Here is a 20,081-nt window from a genome sequence, read left to right as displayed (position 1 = left end):
AGCTTTTGTAAAAAACGTTTCTGTAAAACAGATCGAGAAGAAGAAGGCTGAGTCGTGCCACTGGTCACTCTCCTTAAGAATCGTATCCGCCCCCTACCGGTGCAAACCGGGATCCGCGAACCGATGCTCCAAGATAAAACAGCCAAAGTTGGCTCCAGTCCACGTGCACTCGCTGACTGGTCCACCCAGAATCACCGTAGAACTGTGCTCAGATCAGAACAGAGGAAAGGAAGAAGACAAGCAGAAACTTTGATGTTTTTTCTGTAAAAAACTATATCCTCCAATAGTGCTGTTCTCTTCTTTTCATAGATGAGAATATGACCGTTGGAGGATAATTAATCACCATTAAAAGACCAAAACGTTTCTCTTTTAATCACCATTAAAAAACAAAAAAAACGTTTCTCTCTTAATCACCATTAAAAGACAAAAAACGTTTCTCTTTTAATCACCATTAAAAGACAAAAAACGTTTCTCTCTTAATCACCATTAAAAGACAAAAACCGTTTATCTTTTAATCACCATTAAAAGACAAAAACGTTTCTCTCTTAATTACCATTAAAAGACAAAAACGTTTCTCTTTTAATCACCATTAAAAGACAAAAACGTTTCTCTCTTAATTGCCATTAAAAGACATAAACGTTTCTCTCTTAATTACCATTAAAAGACAAAAACGGTTTTGGTTTTGAAAACACACCACAAGCACACTCACCAAGGTCTTGGGTTCAAGTCCCCACAAATAATTTGAATCTTCCCTCCAAATATTTTTTAAACAAAAAGAAAAAGCATCTTTGACTTTTCAAATCTTTTTATTATTTTGTTTAAAAATTTGAACACAAATCAAGTTAACAGGGGGGTGCATCACTCGTACAGGTGGGTGAAAAAATCATCGCCCAGATGAAAAACCCAACTGGGGATCAGCACTCAACAGGCCTTGTCGACGTATAAAGAAGCATGACCATGAGCAAACCCCGTAAAGGCAAGGAGATGATATTTTCACCCCTTTGGAGTACACGCATTCGCCCACTTGTAACGTGAAAAGTTGGCAACTTTAACGCTTTTTGGACGTCAAATCACGTTAAAAGTAGGGGTGCAACTCGGGCGGGTCCGGTTCGGGCAACCTGAGCACCCATTTACTCAACCCGAACCCGACCCGACCCGAGTTCCAACTCGACGAGGTGCAACCCGACCCAACCCGACCCGAGCAGCCTTTTTTCCAACCCAAACCCGACCCGACCCGACCCAACCCAACCCGAGATTTTAAGCTTAAAAACTAAAAAAATTATTAAAAATTTCGGGTTGAACTCGGGTCGGGTTGCCCAAGCCGTCAACCCGAACCCGACCCGAACTCAACCAGGGTTGAGAAAATGCAACCCGAACCCGACTTGAACTCAACCCAACCAATTTTTTCTGGGTTGAACCCGCTGGGTTCGTATTTTCCAAACGGAATCCCGTGAAAATATCATCTCCAAGGCAAATCACTCTCTCAAACTCCGTCTCTCTCTCTCTCTCTCTCTCTCATTTTCACTCCTTTTAACTCAACCATGGTTAACCACAAACCTTTCAGTCTCATTATTTATGCTCCAGTCCACACATGTTTTCTGAAAAAGGAAAAAGGAAAGCAGAGGAAACTGAATAAATTGAGAAACTCACTCCTTTTTCCATTTCCTTTTTTTTTTTCTCTTCTTTTGTTTCTCGAACCCTAAGCTGATGAGATTATGTAAGGCGAATGTTCTCAGATTTCCGAGTTTGAGGAGCATTTTATGTGGAAATTATAGAAATCAGGTAAAAGAAAATTTGAGGATTTATGAGCGAGTGGTAAGATCTAGAGGTTTGTTGCACTTGTGGTGAAATTTGATGAGAATTAGGGCAATCGGACTAGGATTTATGGTTTGATGAGATCTCAATCGGAGGATTGTAAAATTGTAGCATCTGCATTTGGAATTGAAGGAATTCTAGTGAGAACGGTGATGTTTAGAGCAGATATGAGTTATCAGTCACGAATGAGAAATAGTTAGAGAAATCAGGTTCGAGCATTTACTTGTGAAGGCAGATTTGAGTCTGTTTATGAGTTTTTCTTTTCATGGAGTCTCGAATGGATCAGTATGAATTGATGGAGCAGATCGGCCGAGGGGCTTTCGGAGCGGCGATCCTTGTGAATCACAAGTTGGAGAAGAAAAAGTAAGAGCTTTTTTACTCTTTTTTTTTTTTACATTATGTTTTCGTTTGAAATTTGCTTTTTCAGTTTTTTAATTTTGGAAATTTCCAATTCCAGGTACGTTTTGAAGAAGATCCGGCTCGCACGGCAAACAGATCGTTGCAGAAGGTCTGCTCATCAAGAGGTAGGTTGTATTTTTTGTATTTTAACAGATTTATAATTATTTTTGGCGATACGATTTTTTTTTGTATTTTTTTGTAAATTTGAACTGTAGATGGCTCTCATTGCGCGAATTCAACACCCTTACATTGTAGAATTCAAGGAAGCATGGGTGGAGAAGGTGAGAATATCACTTAGGCCCTGTTTGTTTCGGATTTTGAGAACCCATTGTGAGTTCAAAACTGATTATTGAACTCAAATTTTCGTTTAAATTTGAGCCCAATAGTCAGTTTTGGACTCACAATGGGTTGGGTTCTCAAAATCCAAAACAAAGAGGGCCTTAATTGTCAAAATACTGCTTGCTTCCTTCATTTCGTTTGAGTCCGTTGTTTAACTCATCATAGAGATCATCTTGTAGGGATGTTATGTTTGCATTGTCACGGGATACTGCGAAGGTGGAGATATGTGAGTGATACTGGACAATCCGAAGCTCAATATCAAAGGTTTTAATTCATATATATTGTATTTTGACTTCTATAGCTTCTCACCTATGACAGGGCTGAGTTGATGAAGAGAGTGAAAGGCGCCTTATTTCCAGAGGAGGTTTGGTCATCAACTTGCTTATATTTAGAAGTTGATGTCAAATTGCAAATGTTTCTTGATAATTGTTGGCGTTGATCAGAAACTGTGCAAGTGGTTCACACAACTATTATTGGCCGTTGAATATTTGCATTCGAAATTTGTTCTGCATCGAGATCTCAAGGTTCGTGAAGAGAAAATGACGCAGGAATGCCACATTTTAATTTTTTTTCCTAACTGGTAGGGACATAGACTAATTTCCTTTAATACCACTTCACAGTGTTCCAATATATTTCTCACTAAGGATCAGGATATTCGCCTTGGTAAGTTCTTCTTCATGATTTGTTGCTAGTTAAAAGGGCTGGAATTTTTTTCTTTTCCAAGAATGATTAGCGTTATTCTATTGAGCTGGTTTTGATCATATGATTCTTTCGTGAGTACAGGAGATTTTGGGCTCGCAAAAACTCTAAAGGCGGATGATTTGGCTTCTTCTGTAGGTTCATTTCTGTGCTTATACTTTATCCTTTTCTAGTTTTACCTTAATTTATGGTTTCAGTTTATATATTTATTTTGGTTAGCACTGTTCAAGGGATGAAAGAGCTCAGTCAATAGTTTGAAATGCAAGGGATAATGGACCTTGTTTTATTGTCTGAGTTAGGATCGGTTCATCAGAGCATAATTGCGAACTTTGAAAAAGTGGCAAATTTAAGTAAATCATGAAATCCTCAAGTTGGATTATGTATCCTAACTAGGAAGTGAGATTCTTCTGTGAAAGACGAATTGAACCTAGCAGATTTATCAGCACATCACTTTCATGCTATTCTGCTCGTGTTTAAATTTCTAGCCTGCATATGTATGGATGTTTTAACCTCATTCTTGCATTAAAATGTAAATCTGGCCATTCAAAAAAATATAAATCTGTCTCCGTAGGTGATGTGTATCTAGTTTTTGTTTGTCACCTGGCCTATTTGTTCATGTTGGAGTTGTTATTTTGTATCTCATTACTTGTGCTGCTGGAAAGAACTGAGAATAGCAGATTTTGATGTTCATAGGTTTTAACATCCACTTCCTTAGGGTTGACAACTGCTTGCTCTGCATTGAAATTGAAGTATCAGCTGCTATCTACATGGTTATTTCGATTTATTGTTGCATGGACCTGAGCACTGCAACCTGTGTCTATAGAGCTCCTTGTTTGTGCTGGGGTAATCAGTTTGTAGTCACCTCCTTTACAGGGTCTCGAGGAGTATTCATTGTTGTTCTGTTCTTATATGGTGATTTTGAGCCTGGTCATGAGAACATCATATCTTTGATTGCTAGGGCAGCAACGGTGGTGGTTGATTTATTCATTGAATGTGGTGCTGCTGTTTTGTAGCACAAGTTGCTGTGGATTATTTATTTATTTATTATACATCAAAACATCTGATCGTCATATTTTTAGTACTCAAATTTAAAACAGTGCTTAAAAACTTCTTAGAGTGAATCATTGACTTGCCCAAGTCAACTTGGTTTTAGCCCTCTCGAGTTAATCATAAACTCCTTTAATTCACCCGTCAGTAAAAATAAATCGTTGCATCGATCATTGACTCTCCTGGTTCCACATGGTTTTACATTGGCCAGTCTGAGTATGAGTTTTTAAACACTGCTTCTGAAAATTTGAAATGAGATAAGGATATATTTACAGCTCTGGTTGTTCTTGTCTTACTTTGGTCAATGCCGTTGTGTTCCTTTACAAGCGCTTTGGAGTATTCATGATTCTGACCTTGTATTTTATCTGAGTTTGGTTTCAAGCCTTGACATGAAAAAAATAAGATCTTTGGTTGGTGCAAAGCAATGTGGTTGTTGATGTATCTATTCTATGTGTCCCTACTGTTTTGAAGCATGCGTTGCTATGGAATTTTTCTTTTCGTATTTTGTTTGCATAAAACATCTAAAATTCATAATCACAGTTCTTTTAAGAATTTAAAGTGAGATATTAATGTCATAAAACTATTCTTAATGGCACTTTGGTAGTCTTTTCTTACTTTGGTCAGTGTGAGTGATGAAAAATTAGTTTCAGAAACTTTGACCCAAGCTGCTCTACTGCTTTGGTTTCTTGCTCCTGTTCCTTCTTCTAAACCTTCTATCTAGTTCACATCTAGAATTGCTACTCGCCTGCTCCTTCCAAATCTGAACACGCTCACATTTCCAATTTGTGCAACTTAAGGGAGAATGGTATGTTTGATTGGTGGGGAGGTAACATCGGTTGTTAGGGTTTAGGGTTTGTGCTACTCACATTCCCTGCTTGCCCGCTTGCTTAAACTCTTATGAACAAAGTTCTGAGTTTTCTGCAGTTTTCTTGCTGTTAGTCCCTACAAAAACCTTATTTACACTTTTGAACGGTTTTAACAGATGTTGAATTGTTAGGACAGTGCGACAAATCCTCGGTGCCTATATATTATCTTGTGTGACCTTTGTTCCACACTAATCAAGATTCATTCATTTGAAAACTTTCCAAACTGCATCTAGTTTTAGTCCAAATTAGTGCCTACGACTAGTTCAACTCCTACCCAAATTTGTAAGCTTTAAAGCCCTCTCAGTTGGTGAGTGGGTATTTGGGAGGTTTATATATTGGGCCTGGTATTTTGGTCATTTGCAACTCCTTGAATCTATCTGCTGTATTCATTTGCGCCAAAAGAATTTGATATAGAAACATGATTTACCAACATGTTACTTGTGTATTGATAGTTTTTTACTTCTGAGGTCCAGGTAGTTGGAACGCCCAATTACATGTGTCCAGAACTGCTTGCTGATATTCCCTATGGCTTCAAATCAGACATTTGGTCTCTAGGTATGATTTATTTTATCGCTCAAAAAAGGTATGATTTATTTGTGGATATCCCTTTCTATAACGGATTACAATTTTTAATTATATATTGTTGTTCTCGCTTTGATTTGTTTATGACTTTGCAGGTTGCTGTATGTATGAGATGTCTGCTCATCGCCCTGCATTCAAAGCTTTTGTAAGAATTCTGCCATTTATGTTATTTCATGTTATTCATTCAACTTGAAATGGAATTCTACAACCTCAATATCCTGGCTCCCTAAAGTTTCACTGATTTTTTTAATCTTTGGTCAGAATTCTCGCTCTTGATAATTGATATCACTGACTGACTTTTGCCTAAACCACAAGAAGATGAACCATATTGTTGAACAACAGTCGTTAATTTTAGCACAAACAGTGCATGTTCCATCGAAATGCATATGCAAAGTTGGGGCATGACAATCACTCAAACATTTTTATTCAACCAATAGAATAAACAATTTCCATATTTGAATGATATGGGGCTTTTGCATGCTAGTACATAAATGTGAATCAGAAAATTCAAAGTGAATAGTTGCCACATTGTGGGGATGCATAAGCTTAAACCATTATGATTTTTTGTGAATATTCATTATGTAAACAATAGAATGCTCAATATGAGATCTGTTCTAAAATTGAATAGAAAGGGTGCTATGATATGTATGACATGCATGCAAAACTCAGCACACTCCGCATTAAGGTATGTTTGTGACTCTCTGCATAAGCTTGAACCATGATGAGTGCTCACTATGATACCCAATCCTTCAAAAGTGATGTGATTCAGTTATCCTGGTAGCCGTTAGATTTTTTTTCCCTATTGGACTATTGGACATGTGTTATTTTATTTTATTTTCTGTTATTAGCATTTTATTTAGGTTATTTGCATTTTTATTTAGCCTAGATGTGAGGATGTTCACATCACCTATGGCCCATCATACCCTTCTTCTTCATGACCCACCTTCCTCACATTTTCCCCAAAACCTACTATCACTTAAGCCTAAGCCCACGCATCACCCAGTAAAAATTCAGAGTGACTATTTTTAGTAAGTACAGACTTACTATTTTTAGTAAATGCGGACTTACTATTTTTAGTGTGGACTTAATGGCCATCCCATTCCACACCTCCTAGACCATACTCTTGCATCCTAGCTTGGGAAGCCCATTACCGAGGCCGATGTTTTCGTCCATTACACCAAGCCCATTACAGAGGCTGATGCTTTCATCCATTACATCGTGGTACACAAGGAGGTGTTAGAGATATTGCGAATGAGTATTAAGAGAAAAGAAGTGATCCTTCATTATGGGGGGTCTCGTGACGTTATTCCTTCGACGTGATTAGTTTGTGATTGGATTCACTCATCATTCACGTCTTGAAAGATATGCTAGAGCTTACCATCATTTCTTTATTACCCCTGGAGTTTACAATATGAACGTTCGGATGAAGGAGATGCACCGTGGATTTCACTGATGATGCTCCGTTCGTTGGCGAGGGAGTTTACTAATCGATTGGTCGTGGATGCAGTGTAGCTATGACGACTTCATGAGGATGTATTTCACCGTATGGCCGACCTCTATCCGGCTGAGTCGAGTTCTTCCCTCATGGGGAAATTGATGTGATTCAGTCATGTTAGCAGTCGCATTTGTTTTTTTCCCTGTTGGACATGCTTTATTTTCTCTTATTAGCATTTTATTTAGATTATTATCATTCTTATTTAGCCTATATGTGAGGATGTCCACGTCACCTATGACCACCCACCATACTCTTTTTTTTCTCATGACCCCTTTCCTCACCTTTTTTTTCCCCAAGGCCTACCATCACTTATTCCTAAGGCCAAACAATACCTAGTAAAATTGAGTTGGGCGTAAGAGCGATTGGAAAAAAAAGTAGGGAAGGAGCTTTACCAAAATTAAGGGAGTCAAACCGATAACAACAGCTAGCATATCCGCAGGATCCAATATGTAGCAAGGAGTTATGAGCAATTTTAGGAAACTTACGGTGTTACAATCATAGTTTTAAAACTCCCCTGTGTCGTCATGGACTCCCCCGAGTCGACTCTGTTTTCCCTTGGCCGCGTTCCGTGTTTTGCCACCACATTTCGTGTTTATGATCACGTCAACCGAGTACTCAGCTGCGTCAACCGTGTTCTTGGCCGTGTCCGCTCCGAGACTGCAAGGATTTTTCTTGGCCGCATTTGACCTGCTTCTACGTTTTTAAACACTGGTTACAACACTATCTACAGTTGGCATTTAAAAAAAAAAAATATTCCTTATGCAAGAAGAGAATCTTAAATCTAAGAAAATGGAATTAAAGGTTTCCAAATCTGAATTGGAAACGTCCGGTTCCAGGAATTTATTTCGGTTTTCAAAATTTAAAAAGAAGACATCTAGACACATTCGAAGGAGGAAAAAGTTGAGCCACTTAAGTCTGTATAGGAGAGGTCCAATTGGGCCACCTTCCATACCTAAAGTAGGCCGTTCAGCTAGGTGGGGTGTCGGTCAAAGGGTTTCTTAAGAGGTTTCTGTTTTCTTAGAACCACTAGCGAAGGTTCGGCAAGGGATGATCACAATCTGAATTGCAAAGGTAGAACTGGCTTTGGATACATCAGCTGAATCGCTGGATAGAGAAATGAGCATATTGTGCCATGAACAAGCTTTTAATTTATTAGCTGTACCTCTGATTCCGCAAGGAGTGCCATTTTTATCATCAGATAGTGCAGTCCTCTCCAGTTTGAGCAGTAGCATCATACCACCCCTTCCATTGGCAAATGCCGAGAAAGCTGAGTCAGGTTCATCTTTAGTTTCGAAGTCAATTTCAGACTTTTCACTAGCGGAAGATGATTGGTCGTTGGTTTCGAGTGACACAATAATCAAATGGCCATACATTGTTATTGATGGAGGAAGAAGAAATTAGTTCTAAACCTGTATGATTAGCAAAAAGTATACCAGTGGAAGGCAGATAACAAGAGTCATTGGATTTATTCAATAAAGCTAAAGTGGACGAGCTAATTCAAAATCAGAAGAGTCGCAATGTGACAAGGGTAGAGGAGGAAAGGAAAATTCTGAAAATTGACTTGGATTCTAATGAGAATCAAGGAAGAAGAAATGATTTCATGGGAGCTTGTTCTAAGACCAAATAATGATGTCAAACATCATGACTTGGAATATTAGAACAGTGGGCTCAGCCGTTAAGGGTCTGTTTGGCTCCGCAGCGTAGACTTGGAGTAGTGGAATAAGTAGTTAACAAGGAGACAAGCATTGAATTTTCCTGGAATTACCTCAGAGAATAGTGGTAAGTAGTGTCTGGTTGCGCGACATTGACTCGAGAGTAGGGGGTGTCATTACCAATATATATATATATATATATATATATATATATATATATATATAGAGAGAGAGAGAGAGAGAGAGAGAGAGAGAGAGAGATATTGGGAGAGAGAGAGCACCATTTCCAAGAAATTTCAAGCAAAATTCCACATTTTTTTGTGGATTTTGGCCTAGAAGTTATAAGGAGGGGACAAGAATGCCGCCTCAGCAGACATGCAATAATTACCTAGGAGACATCCCGAGGAGTCTCCAAGGAGTTCAATGCTATATTGGCAACCAAAAGGGGGATTTGCTGACGTGGATGCCAAGCAAAATCCCTAAGCCTCCTTGGCTTTTGTGCAACCAAACACGGAAGTTAAAAATTTTAGGATCTCTAAGAAGTTGGACATCCTCTGCTTGCAAGAAACTAAGAAGGATTCCTTATCTAATAGATTAGTGAGGGACTTGTGGGGCCACGGGCATTTTGACTGGATCCATCTTTCAGCGAAGGGAAGATCGGGGGAGAGGGTGGGCATGATCAGTTGGACATGATCATAATTTGGGATGTAGATGTTTTGAGCAAGCGTAACTCCAGAAGTGACAGATTTATTTTATCATTGTGTTTTAAGAATGTGAATGATGGTTTTTGTTTCCCTATGTTTGGTTGCACAAAAGCCGGGATTGCTTGGGGTTTTGCTTGGCATTTGGGTGCCACTCAGAAAAAGCTCTTGTTTGGTTGCCAATATAACGTTGAAATCCCTGGAGACTACCAGGGATGTCTCCTAGTTAATCATTGCTTGTCTGCTGATGTGTCATCCTTGTCTCCTCCCTATAAAATCCAAACCAAAAACCACAAAAATGTGTCTTTTTGCTTGGATTTATTGGGAATGATGCCTTTTATCTCTTTCTTTCTTTCCCTCTCTTCTCTCTCTATATTGGTAATAACACTCCCTCCCACTACTCTACGAGGTTGACAAGCGAACTCTACTCACCACTATTATACGAGATAAGTTCCAAGTAAATACAACGCTTGTCTTCTCCATGTTGACTACTTGCACCACTACTGTACTAGGTACATACAACCAAACAGAGCCGGAAATTCTTTTCGGTGTACAGTCCAAATGAACCCAAACTGAGGTCGATTCTATGGGAAGAAGTGGAGGAAATCTACTAATGGGGCCACCACCCTTGGTGTTTAGGAAGGGATTTCAATACCACCTGATTCAAGTAGGAAAGATCTAGTCCTAAAGTAACTAAAAACATGAGAAATTTTAATGACCTTGTCAACAAGCTGAGATTAATTCCGTTGGAAGGCATGCAATTCTCCTGGACAAATAACCAATTGCGTCTTGTCACGACTCGTCTAGATTGGTTCCTTTTCACTTCAGATTGGGAAGAGCACTTTTCCTACATCTTTCAAAAGGTGGTGTCAAGGCCAATTTGTGACCACTCTCCTATCTTTTTTGAACAATTCCAAATTAAGATTTCAACTCCTCATTTTAGATTTGAGAATATGTGGTTCAGATTGCCTGGTTTCAAGAAGATGATTGCAGATTGGTGGAAGGAATTTAACCTAGAAGAGTGGGAAGGCAAATTGTCCAGGAAACTTCAACCTCTCAAAACCAAAATTACAGAATGGAAGATGAATTCCTTTGGCTCTATCAAGAAGAAGATTGAGATTGAAGCTGGTCTCAAAGTGATTGATGAGGAGATGGAAAGGGAGGATTTTAATTAGGGTTATTTGCCGAAAGAGAATGTTTGCTCTAAACTTGACCAAGTTCTTTTATGTGAAGAAATCCATTGGAGGCAGTGGTCAAAAGCATTATGGCTCAAAGGAAGATTACATGTTTTTTCACAAAAATCACATTACGGCATCTCCTTCAGATCTCTCTCAGGAGGGCGTTCCAGCTTAGAAAAAGGTTTTGAAGAAGTCCGGTACATATTTTTTCAATGAATGGTGACAAAGCGCTAGGTCTGGATGGTTTCACAATGGCGTTTTTCTAAGAATTGTGGTAAAATATAAAGGTAGAGATCATGAGGATGCTGGAAGAGTTTCACATAACGGGTAAGTTAAATCTGTCTCAAAGCTACTTTTTTCCCTTTCATTCCAAAGGAGGGGGCCAAAGAGAGAAAATATTTTAGGCCCATCAGTCTTATCTAACTCATACAAGATTCTAGCCAAAATTATGGCCAATCGGCTTAAGTCAGTCATGCTTTCAATTATTCCCCTTTTCAAGGAGCGTCTGGGGTAGAACGACAAATTTTAGACGGGGTCCTCATTGCCAAAAAATGCTTGGAATCATAGCACAAGTAGAAACTTCAGAGGTTGTCTAAAAAAATAATTTGGAGAAGGCATTATGATCATGTTAACTGGTCTTTTGTGGATTACATGCTAGAAAGAATGGGTTCTCGGTCAACTTGGAGGGAGTGGATGAAGGAATGTATCTCGAACCCCTCTTCCCCTCTTTCTCTGTGATTATTAATGGAAGCCCTAAATGACTTTCAAAAAAAATTAATGGAAGCCCTAAAGGATTTTCCCAAAGCTCGAGGGGCTCAAGATAGGGAGATCTGCTCTCTCCTTTCCTTTTGACAGTTGTAGGGGAAGCTTCGAGCAATACACCTATATAAAAAAAAAAGGCTTGGGCAATATGTTAGTGAAAGCTGATGAAGTTGGACTGATAGAAGGGGTCAAGTTGAGAGGCTTGCACTCCATCTGTCACCTTCAGTTTGCAGACGACACAATCATATTTTGTAGAGCCATCAAGGATCAGATTCTTCACCTTCATGTTATCTTGAGGGTTAGGAGTGGTTTCAAGTTTCAAAATTAACCTAGGTGAAAGCTCAATAGCTAGATGCAATGTGGATCATAGACAATTGCAAAGTTTAGCAGAAGCTTTGGGTTGCTTGACAACTTCTTTTCCGCTTGTGTACATAGGTTTGCCGCTAGGTTTGGGTGCCCCACCTAGCGACAACATTATGGAACCTGATTATCGGAAGGATGGAGTTAAAGTTGGCTGGTGGAGAAGTCTGTGGTTGCAGGTTTGAAATTTAACCTAGGTAAAAGCTCAATAGTTAGATGCAATGTGGATCATACCCAATTGCAGAGTTTAGCGGAATTTTTGGGTTGCTTGACGGCTTCTTTCCGCTTGTGTACCTCGCTTTGCTGCTAGGTTTGGGTAATGGGTACTCCACGCAGTGACACCATTATGGAACCTGATTATCGGAGGGATGGAGTTAAAGTTGGCTGGGTGGAAGAAGTTTTTTCTCTCATTTGGGGGTTGCACCTAGCCAATCTTCCAGTCTATAATATGTCATTATTTAGTATCTCGTTGGCAATCATAAAGAAGCTGGAAAAATTTCCGAGGGATTTTCTTTGAGAAGGTAAGGAGGAAGGAAAAAATTGAAACACTTGGTAAATTGTTCTCAAGTGTGCTTACCAAAGAAGGAAGGGGGTTTGGAAATTGACATTTTTATAAGAAAAAGCAAAGCCCTCTTGAGGAAATGGTTTTGACACTTTGGAACTGAAAAGAAGGCTCTTTGGAAGAATGTTATCAAAAGTATATATGGGGAAGCAGGGGGGGGGGGGTGTTGGTTGAAGGCTCGGGAGTGTGGAGGTCCATTTACCCTCGTTTTGACTCAGTCTACTGGGGGGATTAGATTTAACACGGTGAATAGAAAGAGTGGGTTTTGGAGAGATAGATGGTTAGATATTATTCTGTTGTCCCACACTTTTCCGAGCCTTTTTTTAGGTGTGCCAAGAATAAAAATGCAAGAGACTCGAAGTGTTTTCAAAGGGTACGGGGAGGGGTACTCTGGGGGTAGAAATGTCTACGAACCTTTCAAATCCAGAGTTTATTTGTTATTCTAACCTTTGTAGATCGGATGAGATCTACATTCCTTTAGATCAGCCAGATCGCATACTTTGCGCCCCGGAATCTAAGCGTATGTTCAATTAAATCGTTATTTAGATTTTTCGAGCAATCCCCCGGTTTGTTTATTCTCTTGGAAGAATGTTTGGAAACCTCTTGTTCTGTTAAGAGTTCATGCATTTTGTTGCACGACGACCCTTAGCAGTATCAACACTAAGGATAAGCTGAAAGATTGTCATCTTTAATTAGCAAACAAGTTTTATCTCTGTGATTCAAACGAGGAATCCCCTTCACATATTTTCATCCTATGGAGATTGACGTCTCTCATTTGGGACCAGGTTCTCAGTTGGTATGGGGTCAACGGGTATTTTTGAACTCAATCCTAGATATTTTATGGAGTTGGAGAATAGCAGGTTTTGGCTCTCTTGGTCCAATGCTTTGGCATCTCACCCCTTTCGCCGTACTTTGGATTATTTGACAGGAGAGGAATTTGCGCATCTATGAAGGTAGAGGCACCTCTCTTGATCGAATGTTTAGGAATATTAGATAAAAAATAGTCTTTTGGGCTCTTCAACATCATTCCTTTTCAGGATGCTCAGCAGATATCATTATTAGAAATTGGGACATAATTTTGATAGGACGCCTCTCCAAATGCTTAAAGCGGTAGTGAGATGGAAACCCTCCTAGAAACATCATAAAACTCAATGTCGATGGTTGCTCTCTTGGCAACCTAGGCAAGGCATGAATTGGAGGCGTTTTTACTAGTTCTTCTGGCGACATCATCTATTCCTTTGCGAGCATCACTGATTCCACATAAGTTGAGGTCCGAGCTCTTCCCCAAGGATTGACCATTGTCATCACACATATGGAGGACAATTTGGAAGTGGAAAGCGATTCTTCTAACACAATCTCTCGGACCAAAGGGATATGCGATGTGCAATGGATTGGACACTACCCAATCTTATGGATGAGGTTAAAGATCTCTGTTTGTATGATGTTCTCTCTTTCTCTCTAATTCCTAGAAGTGCCATCTAGTGTCTCATTGTATATGGGGTGATCTTTACCAACCCCCCCCCCCCCCCCCTCCCCCCCCCCCTAACCTTTTATTCCTTATTAAAATTGGTAACTATTTCAAAAAAATATATCAATTTCATCCTTGCATTTGAACATTTGCATGTGATAACGGCTGGTGTTTCTCTAACGGTTTTGTTTCTGAAGCAATTGCATCATATATTTCAAAAAGAACTCAGAATGGGTTACGGTACTGATCCATGTGTACACGAGAAAAGGGGTTGTGCTTTGGATTTTTGTCTTTGTCAAAACTAAGTGCATTCTTGATTTAGAAGTAAATTAGCTGCTCTCTGTGTTGCAAATGAGCTGCATCGACTATTTTTTTAATGGCTGCATCCACTATCATGTTAATCTCTTCCGTAGTTCTTTAGCATACATCAGATTCATGTGATCATGCCTTCACATCCTTAATCTATTTGTAGTGCTTAATGATGCATGGATAAATTACTTTGCTTCTTTGTTGAGTTCAGTTCGTTTTCCTCTGCTCCTTTCGTAGTCATAAGAATCCTTGAGTTTTGGTTGTGTTTCACTATTTAACATCCCTGAATATTGGTGTGGCACAAACTTATACTGAAATATTTCCTAATGGGTCATATTATCTGATTTCAGGATATGGCTGGATTGATTAGTAAGATAAATCGTTCCTCAATTGGTCCTTTGCCTCCCTGCTATTCCTCTTCCCTGTAAGTATGTATAGTGCCACTATCTCCATTGCTAAAAGCTTCTACTGAGTTGGCAGATTAAATTCAAATGTGATGTATTTTCAGAAGGTCATTTTTATATATTGTGTTTACTTCATTATTCTCCCTTATATTTGCATGTAATCTTTTAACCTTTGAGCGAGAACTGCTCTTTTACTGCTCTAGAGAATGGTGATTCATATGCCAAACCTTCAGAATCAAAATCTTCTACAACAATGGTTGGATATGTTGGAGAACTCCAGAAGCAACCTTCCATCTTCTTTCCTTAACTGCTCTAGATCATAGTTATCCAATTTAGTTGCTAAGACAGACTTCACAGCATAAGAAATTTGACCATCTCTATTTTTCTTTTCCTTGCTTTTCTAATATAATATGCCTTTGCGAAAAAGAGAAAGAGACCGCTGTTGACTTTTTATATTTCCTCTCAAATGATCAGCCTCACTGGCTTCAATGAATCTCTTTCTTTAACCAATCTGCACCATGACATGTAAATTTTATTGCCAGGTATTTTTAGTAACAATGTTATGGAATGTACATTTCGACCATGAAAATCTTCCAGAAACTTATTTTTAAAATGAACTTTCACTCCCGAGAAAAAATCCTAAAAAATTTTACTCTGTTCCTGGATGACTTACTGTACCACTAAGTAATGTGATGGCCCATTGATCGAAACACCTAAATCAGCATCCATTTTTTGTTTGACTTCATCTTTGACTCTGAATTAGTAAAACCTAATGTCGTAAGTTGCATATCATTCAGGAAAACTCTCATCAAGAGCATGCTGAGAAAGAATCCAGAGCATAGACCAAGTGTACGCTTTCTCTTTAAGATCTCTTGGTGAATTTTTGATAGCTTTTCATCATAAGTCTCCACAACTTCACGTAATTATTAGATCTGTACTTGATCAGGCATCTGAAATTTTAAGGCATCCTTATTTGCAACCATACGTTGATCAGTACCGCACGTCCTCTGATCCTTTAGTTTCTTCACCAGAGAAATCCATTTCAACTGCATGTCATGGTCAAAAGAACATGGCAGGGAGTCAAAACAGTAGCATCTCTAGTAGTGACAGAGATAGTTTGCATTCAAGTGAGAAAAACATTTCAGGATTGACGACGGAGTATGATTCCAAGGTAACAGAGACAGATATGGCTTCCAGTGGTGATAGAATCGATGGGGATAACAGTTGTATTCAGTTACCAGTGGCTGCTGAATGCTTGGAAAATGATGAACATTGCACTGGCATCTCTACTGTTGAAACAGATGAACCGAATGAGGCAAAGTTACAGTGTGATCAGAGGCCTAAAAGCGAACCAAAGCAATCTAAAATCATTAAAAATATATTGATGGTTCTTAAAGAAGATGGAAAAGTTAGAGAAAACATCCCCTTGAGAGGCACTCGTTTAAAGGCTGGAAGGTTATCGAGCCAAAAAAACAACATAGATGCCCCCAAGTCGACCAAACCCAGTAATGCCATTTCTTCTGGTTTCAAGTCTAATTCAGATACACCGGCTGTTGTACAAGCCAAGGCCAACAATGATTCTGCAAAGCGAGCACAACCTTTGAAACATCTGGTGAGAATTAAGTTCTAGTTACTTTCATTCTTAATGTATCTAAAAAACAAACCGGTGTTTAATTTATATTCCATTTGTTGTTTGTTACAGTTACCAGTAATTGAATTTTCACCAAAGAGTAGAGCTAGACATGAAGGGGGGACTTGTCCTCTAAAACAAGCTACAGAAGATGGAATTTTGGGTAAGCCAAGGCAACGACCTCCACTTTCGAATTTAGCAAGACGATCTTCTTTTCCTGTACTGATAAAACCTTCAGTGACTGACGTTCAAATCCCTGTGAGCAATGGCATCAAGGTAAGTCCAATCGAGATAACCTCGCAGCCTGTAAAGACTTCTAACCTAACAGACAATGGCTTCAAGGAGGCATCAACTGAGATCATCCAAGAATCTGAGACAATTCCTGTGGAGCCTTTTAGAGGAATACATTCCGATATGGGCAATTCAAAACCTCTGTTGAACCAAACTCAAGGTCTCCAGCTTTGCTGTGAGGCAGTCCAGAGTGAGCCATATTCCTTGAACATGATAGATGATCCCTGTGTGAGACTCACTTACAGTGATAGTTCAGAACATGATACATTTTGTTATTCAATTGCTTCATGTATACACTCTGCCTTGTCTGAGAATCCATCTGCAGAAAGCGATGAGCATGGTTACAGATCTGTATCATGCTCAGTTGAGAACTTTGAGACCAATGGAGATATTCGAGATAGTGTTACCAGTAATCACGATGTGAGTTCTAGCCCAGCTCTGCAGTCCTCTTTCCCAAGCACTGAACTGGAATATGTTTGTGAGGATGATTTTCCTTTAAGCATCCCTACTAGATTAGAAGCAATCCCCCACTTGGACCTCACTTTTGCACCAGTTGGGGATGACAAGTTCACTGTCAAAGAACTCCTGTCATCCGTAACGGACATTACATCTACTTCAGCTTCAGCTAATCAAAAGAACTCACATCCAGATAAGCTACCTACATCAACTCAGACTATGGAGAACCCAATGGCCATCAAAGAACTGTCATCCATAACAGACATTACCCAAAAGAACTTACAGTCTGAGAAAGTTCCCACTCCAACACAGAATATTGAGAAATCAATGGCTACCCATCTGCCACCAGCTTTTGATGATGTGATACATGTCATACGACACAGCAGCTTCCGTGTTGGTAGTGAGCAGCCAGTGATGGAGACTATGGAAATGGGTGTCCAGAACATGGATGTAGGTAAACTATTAAATGTGGTAAGGGAGGAAATGGAAGTGAGAAACACTGCATCAGTTACTCTGAAATCCTCGAGTTGCTCGGAAGTTGTGACTCTGAAATCAAATTCTTCGGAAAATGTGGGCATTAAGGAGATGGATGTAAGAAACACGGTACCTTTGGCTCCGACACCCAATCTTGCTGAGAATATGAATTCTTACTGTTCTGAGGGTATAGTTGGTTCAACAGAAGAGGAATCTGAATCTCCAGCAAAGGAAACATTGGATGTGAAGTCTTTCAGGCAGAGGGCGGATGCTCTCGAAGGGTTATTAGAACTATCAGCAGATTTGCTGCAGCAAAATAGGTTGGAAGAGCTAGCAGTTGTTTTGAAGCCATTTGGGAAGGATAAGGTCTCCCCAAGAGAGACTGCAATCTGGTTGGCAAAGAGCCTTAAAGGAATGATGATCGATGATGCTGGGCGTTCATCTTGATAAGATCTAATGGTAAGGTTACAGTTTCTATTATTTTCTTTGATGTTGTGTAGTAGTTTCAAGTTTCATTAGGACATAACAAAACACTTGCTTTTCACTACCAAATTTTTGTATTCTTTTCTTGGCAGAGTATGTTGTATATAGTGTATGTACCATAAATTAAATAAATCTGATTTGTAGACTAGAGACACAGCTGGAACTTTCAGCTGTTGTAAGCACCTCAAAGGTGATATGTCTGTTTGTTATAACTTCATTTTGAAGTAGTGTGATAATATGAACTGAATAGTATGGCTTCTGCTCCTATGTTCTCAGCTGAATCAAAACACAGAGACATTCATTACCATTGCAGTAGGATACAGAAGCAATGGTGGGTAATATTCGGTCCTTCTAAAATATCTATAAATAATGAAAATTTTTTATTTTTGAAATTAAAAACAAGTAAGATGAAAAAGGAGGGGTTTAGTCGAAAATTTAATTTAAAAGGGGCAGAATCGAAATACCATCCATCTCTGGATAATTTATTGCTTGATGGTACAATATGGAAAAAAACTAATTCTTTGATCCTAAACAAAGTTGATAAACAAAAGATGGGATTTGCTAGGGACCATTGCGTAAGGCATTTTGTGGACTGGCCATTGCATGAGAGAGCTGCCTCAGTTGCTCGGATTTTGTCCCATTCATTTAATTTATCTGAGGTGGCTGTTGTCTCATGCAAATGGCTTCTGTGATGGTCCCTAGCAAATCCCCCCCCCCCCCCCAAAATATATATATATATATATATATATATATATATATATATATGAGGAATAAGATTGTACGCTCGACCGTACCTAGAGTGCCAAATCACATGGGTCCCCCATTTTTGGTGGGCATCTAAACCATTCATTTGCAAGGCCCCATCATAAATATGGTGCATACCAAAAATCAGCACCATTGAATCATCCTAACCCCTCCAAATCTGGAGGCCAAAATGGGTAGATTTGTGGACAAACACTGTCTGTCCATTTTGGCCTCCACAAATGGATGGGTTAGGATCATCCTATGGAGCTGATTTTTGGTATGCACCCTATCTATGATGGGGCCTTGCAAATGAATAGTTTAGATGCCCACCAAAAATGTGGGACCCATGTGATTTGGCACTCTACCGTACCTAACTTTAGGTACGGTCGAGCGTACAATCCTTTTCCTCTATATATATATATATATATATATATATATAGAGAGAGAGAGAGAGAGAGAGAGAGAGAGAGAGAGAGAGAGAGAGAGAGAGAGAGAATTTTGGAAGGTTTGGAGGAGAGAAAGAGAGAGGGAGAGATATCTCAGTCTAAAACTTGGTTTGGAAAACTCTTAAGGGTCCTCTCTTTTTACGTCCACCCTCCCCATATGTCATTAAAATTCTCCTTTCTACACCAAAACCGACTAAAACAAAGGCCCTACTTATTCGGTATTTAATAGGAAAATGAGACTTATTGTTTTAAAAGCTTTAACCTTGTAATTTCGAAAGATGAGAGAGATTTACGTGAGAACTAGGGAGATTTAATAAGAGTGAGAAACAGTTTTAATCAAAAAATAGGATAAATGCACAGATGATTTGGGCAAGGGGAGAGTGCCACGTCACCCCTTGGCTTATTTCTATTATACAGTAGATATCAAAATAAAATATAAACATAAATATAAAAATGAATGAATCAGAGAATAATAAAAGGGCGATGATAAATTCGCACCCCGTGTAGGATAATTCGATAACATAGTTGTTGACGGAGACCCATTAAATGTAACAAGTGATTTTGCAAGGGACATGATTGATAGATTTCTGGGACTTCGAGAGACACATTAAATGTAACAAAAGATCCCATATTCCGTGGAGTTTTACAGTTGCAATTGAAGAGATTCAAGAGGGCATTTAGGGCCAAAGAGTTCGTTTTTTAGCATGTCTGGAGGTTTGCTAATGGTGATGCCGGCCAGCTGGCTTGTTCAAGGGTGTCCAGGCTCCATCTTGAAATTTTTTTGATTGCTGGCCTTGTCGACTTGTATCTCAACTTCAGGAACTGATTCCGAACACCGTGGACTGTCGGTGTATAAGCAATAACATGTCTTCTGAACCATGCCAATGACTCTGAAGTGTATTTGAACTCTGAACCTTCT

At 39.2% G+C, this 20,081-nt stretch overlaps 1 protein-coding gene across 2 annotated transcripts; it reads left to right on the top strand.

Annotated features, from left to right (window-relative positions):
- Positions 1-1,592: 1,592 nt before the first annotated feature.
- LOC143863241 (serine/threonine-protein kinase Nek5-like) lies at positions 1,593-18,234 on the top strand. Of its 2 annotated transcripts, XM_077373910.1 has the most exons (14): positions 1,593-2,178; positions 2,273-2,339; positions 2,430-2,495; positions 2,733-2,779; positions 2,872-2,917; positions 2,997-3,077; positions 3,174-3,216; positions 3,337-3,390; positions 5,643-5,720; positions 5,843-5,892; positions 14,585-14,658; positions 15,436-15,487; positions 15,585-16,250; positions 16,341-18,234. In XM_077373910.1, exons 1-14 carry the CDS (start codon positions 2,081-2,083, stop codon positions 17,934-17,936), a joined length of 3,018 nt encoding a protein of 1,005 aa, XP_077230025.1. In that variant the 5' UTR covers positions 1,593-2,080; the 3' UTR covers positions 17,937-18,234. The 2 variants fall into 2 exon arrangements, with proteins under 2 accessions (XP_077230025.1, XP_077230026.1); XM_077373911.1 differs by lacking the exons at positions 1,593-2,178; positions 2,273-2,339; positions 2,430-2,495; positions 2,733-2,779; positions 2,872-2,917 and having other exon boundaries at positions 3,060-3,077; positions 5,639-5,720.
- Positions 18,235-20,081: the final 1,847 nt, after the last annotated feature.

The sequence above is a fragment of the Tasmannia lanceolata genome, unplaced genomic scaffold (genome assembly GCF_043159265.1).
Source record: "Tasmannia lanceolata isolate RefF3 unplaced genomic scaffold, GAP_Taslan_0.1 ptg000044l, whole genome shotgun sequence".
NCBI classification, from domain to species: Eukaryota; Viridiplantae; Streptophyta; class Magnoliopsida; order Canellales; family Winteraceae; genus Tasmannia; species Tasmannia lanceolata.
This window is presented reverse-complemented; position numbering and strand designations above follow the sequence as displayed.

What these genes read in the sequence shown, in the direction of transcription:
- LOC143863241 (XM_077373910.1), top strand. Translation starts at nt 2,081, where the DNA reads ATGGAGTCTCGAATGGATCAGTATGAATTGATGGAGCAGATCGGCCGA. An exon ending in TACTGCGAAGGTGGAGATAT is followed by an intron (nt 2,780 to 2,871) that starts GTGAGTGATACT and finishes CACCTATGACAG; the next exon opens with GGCTGAGTTGATGAAGAGAG. An exon ending in ATCAGACATTTGGTCTCTAG is followed by an intron (nt 5,721 to 5,842) that starts GTATGATTTATT and finishes ATGACTTTGCAG; the next exon opens with GTTGCTGTATGTATGAGATG.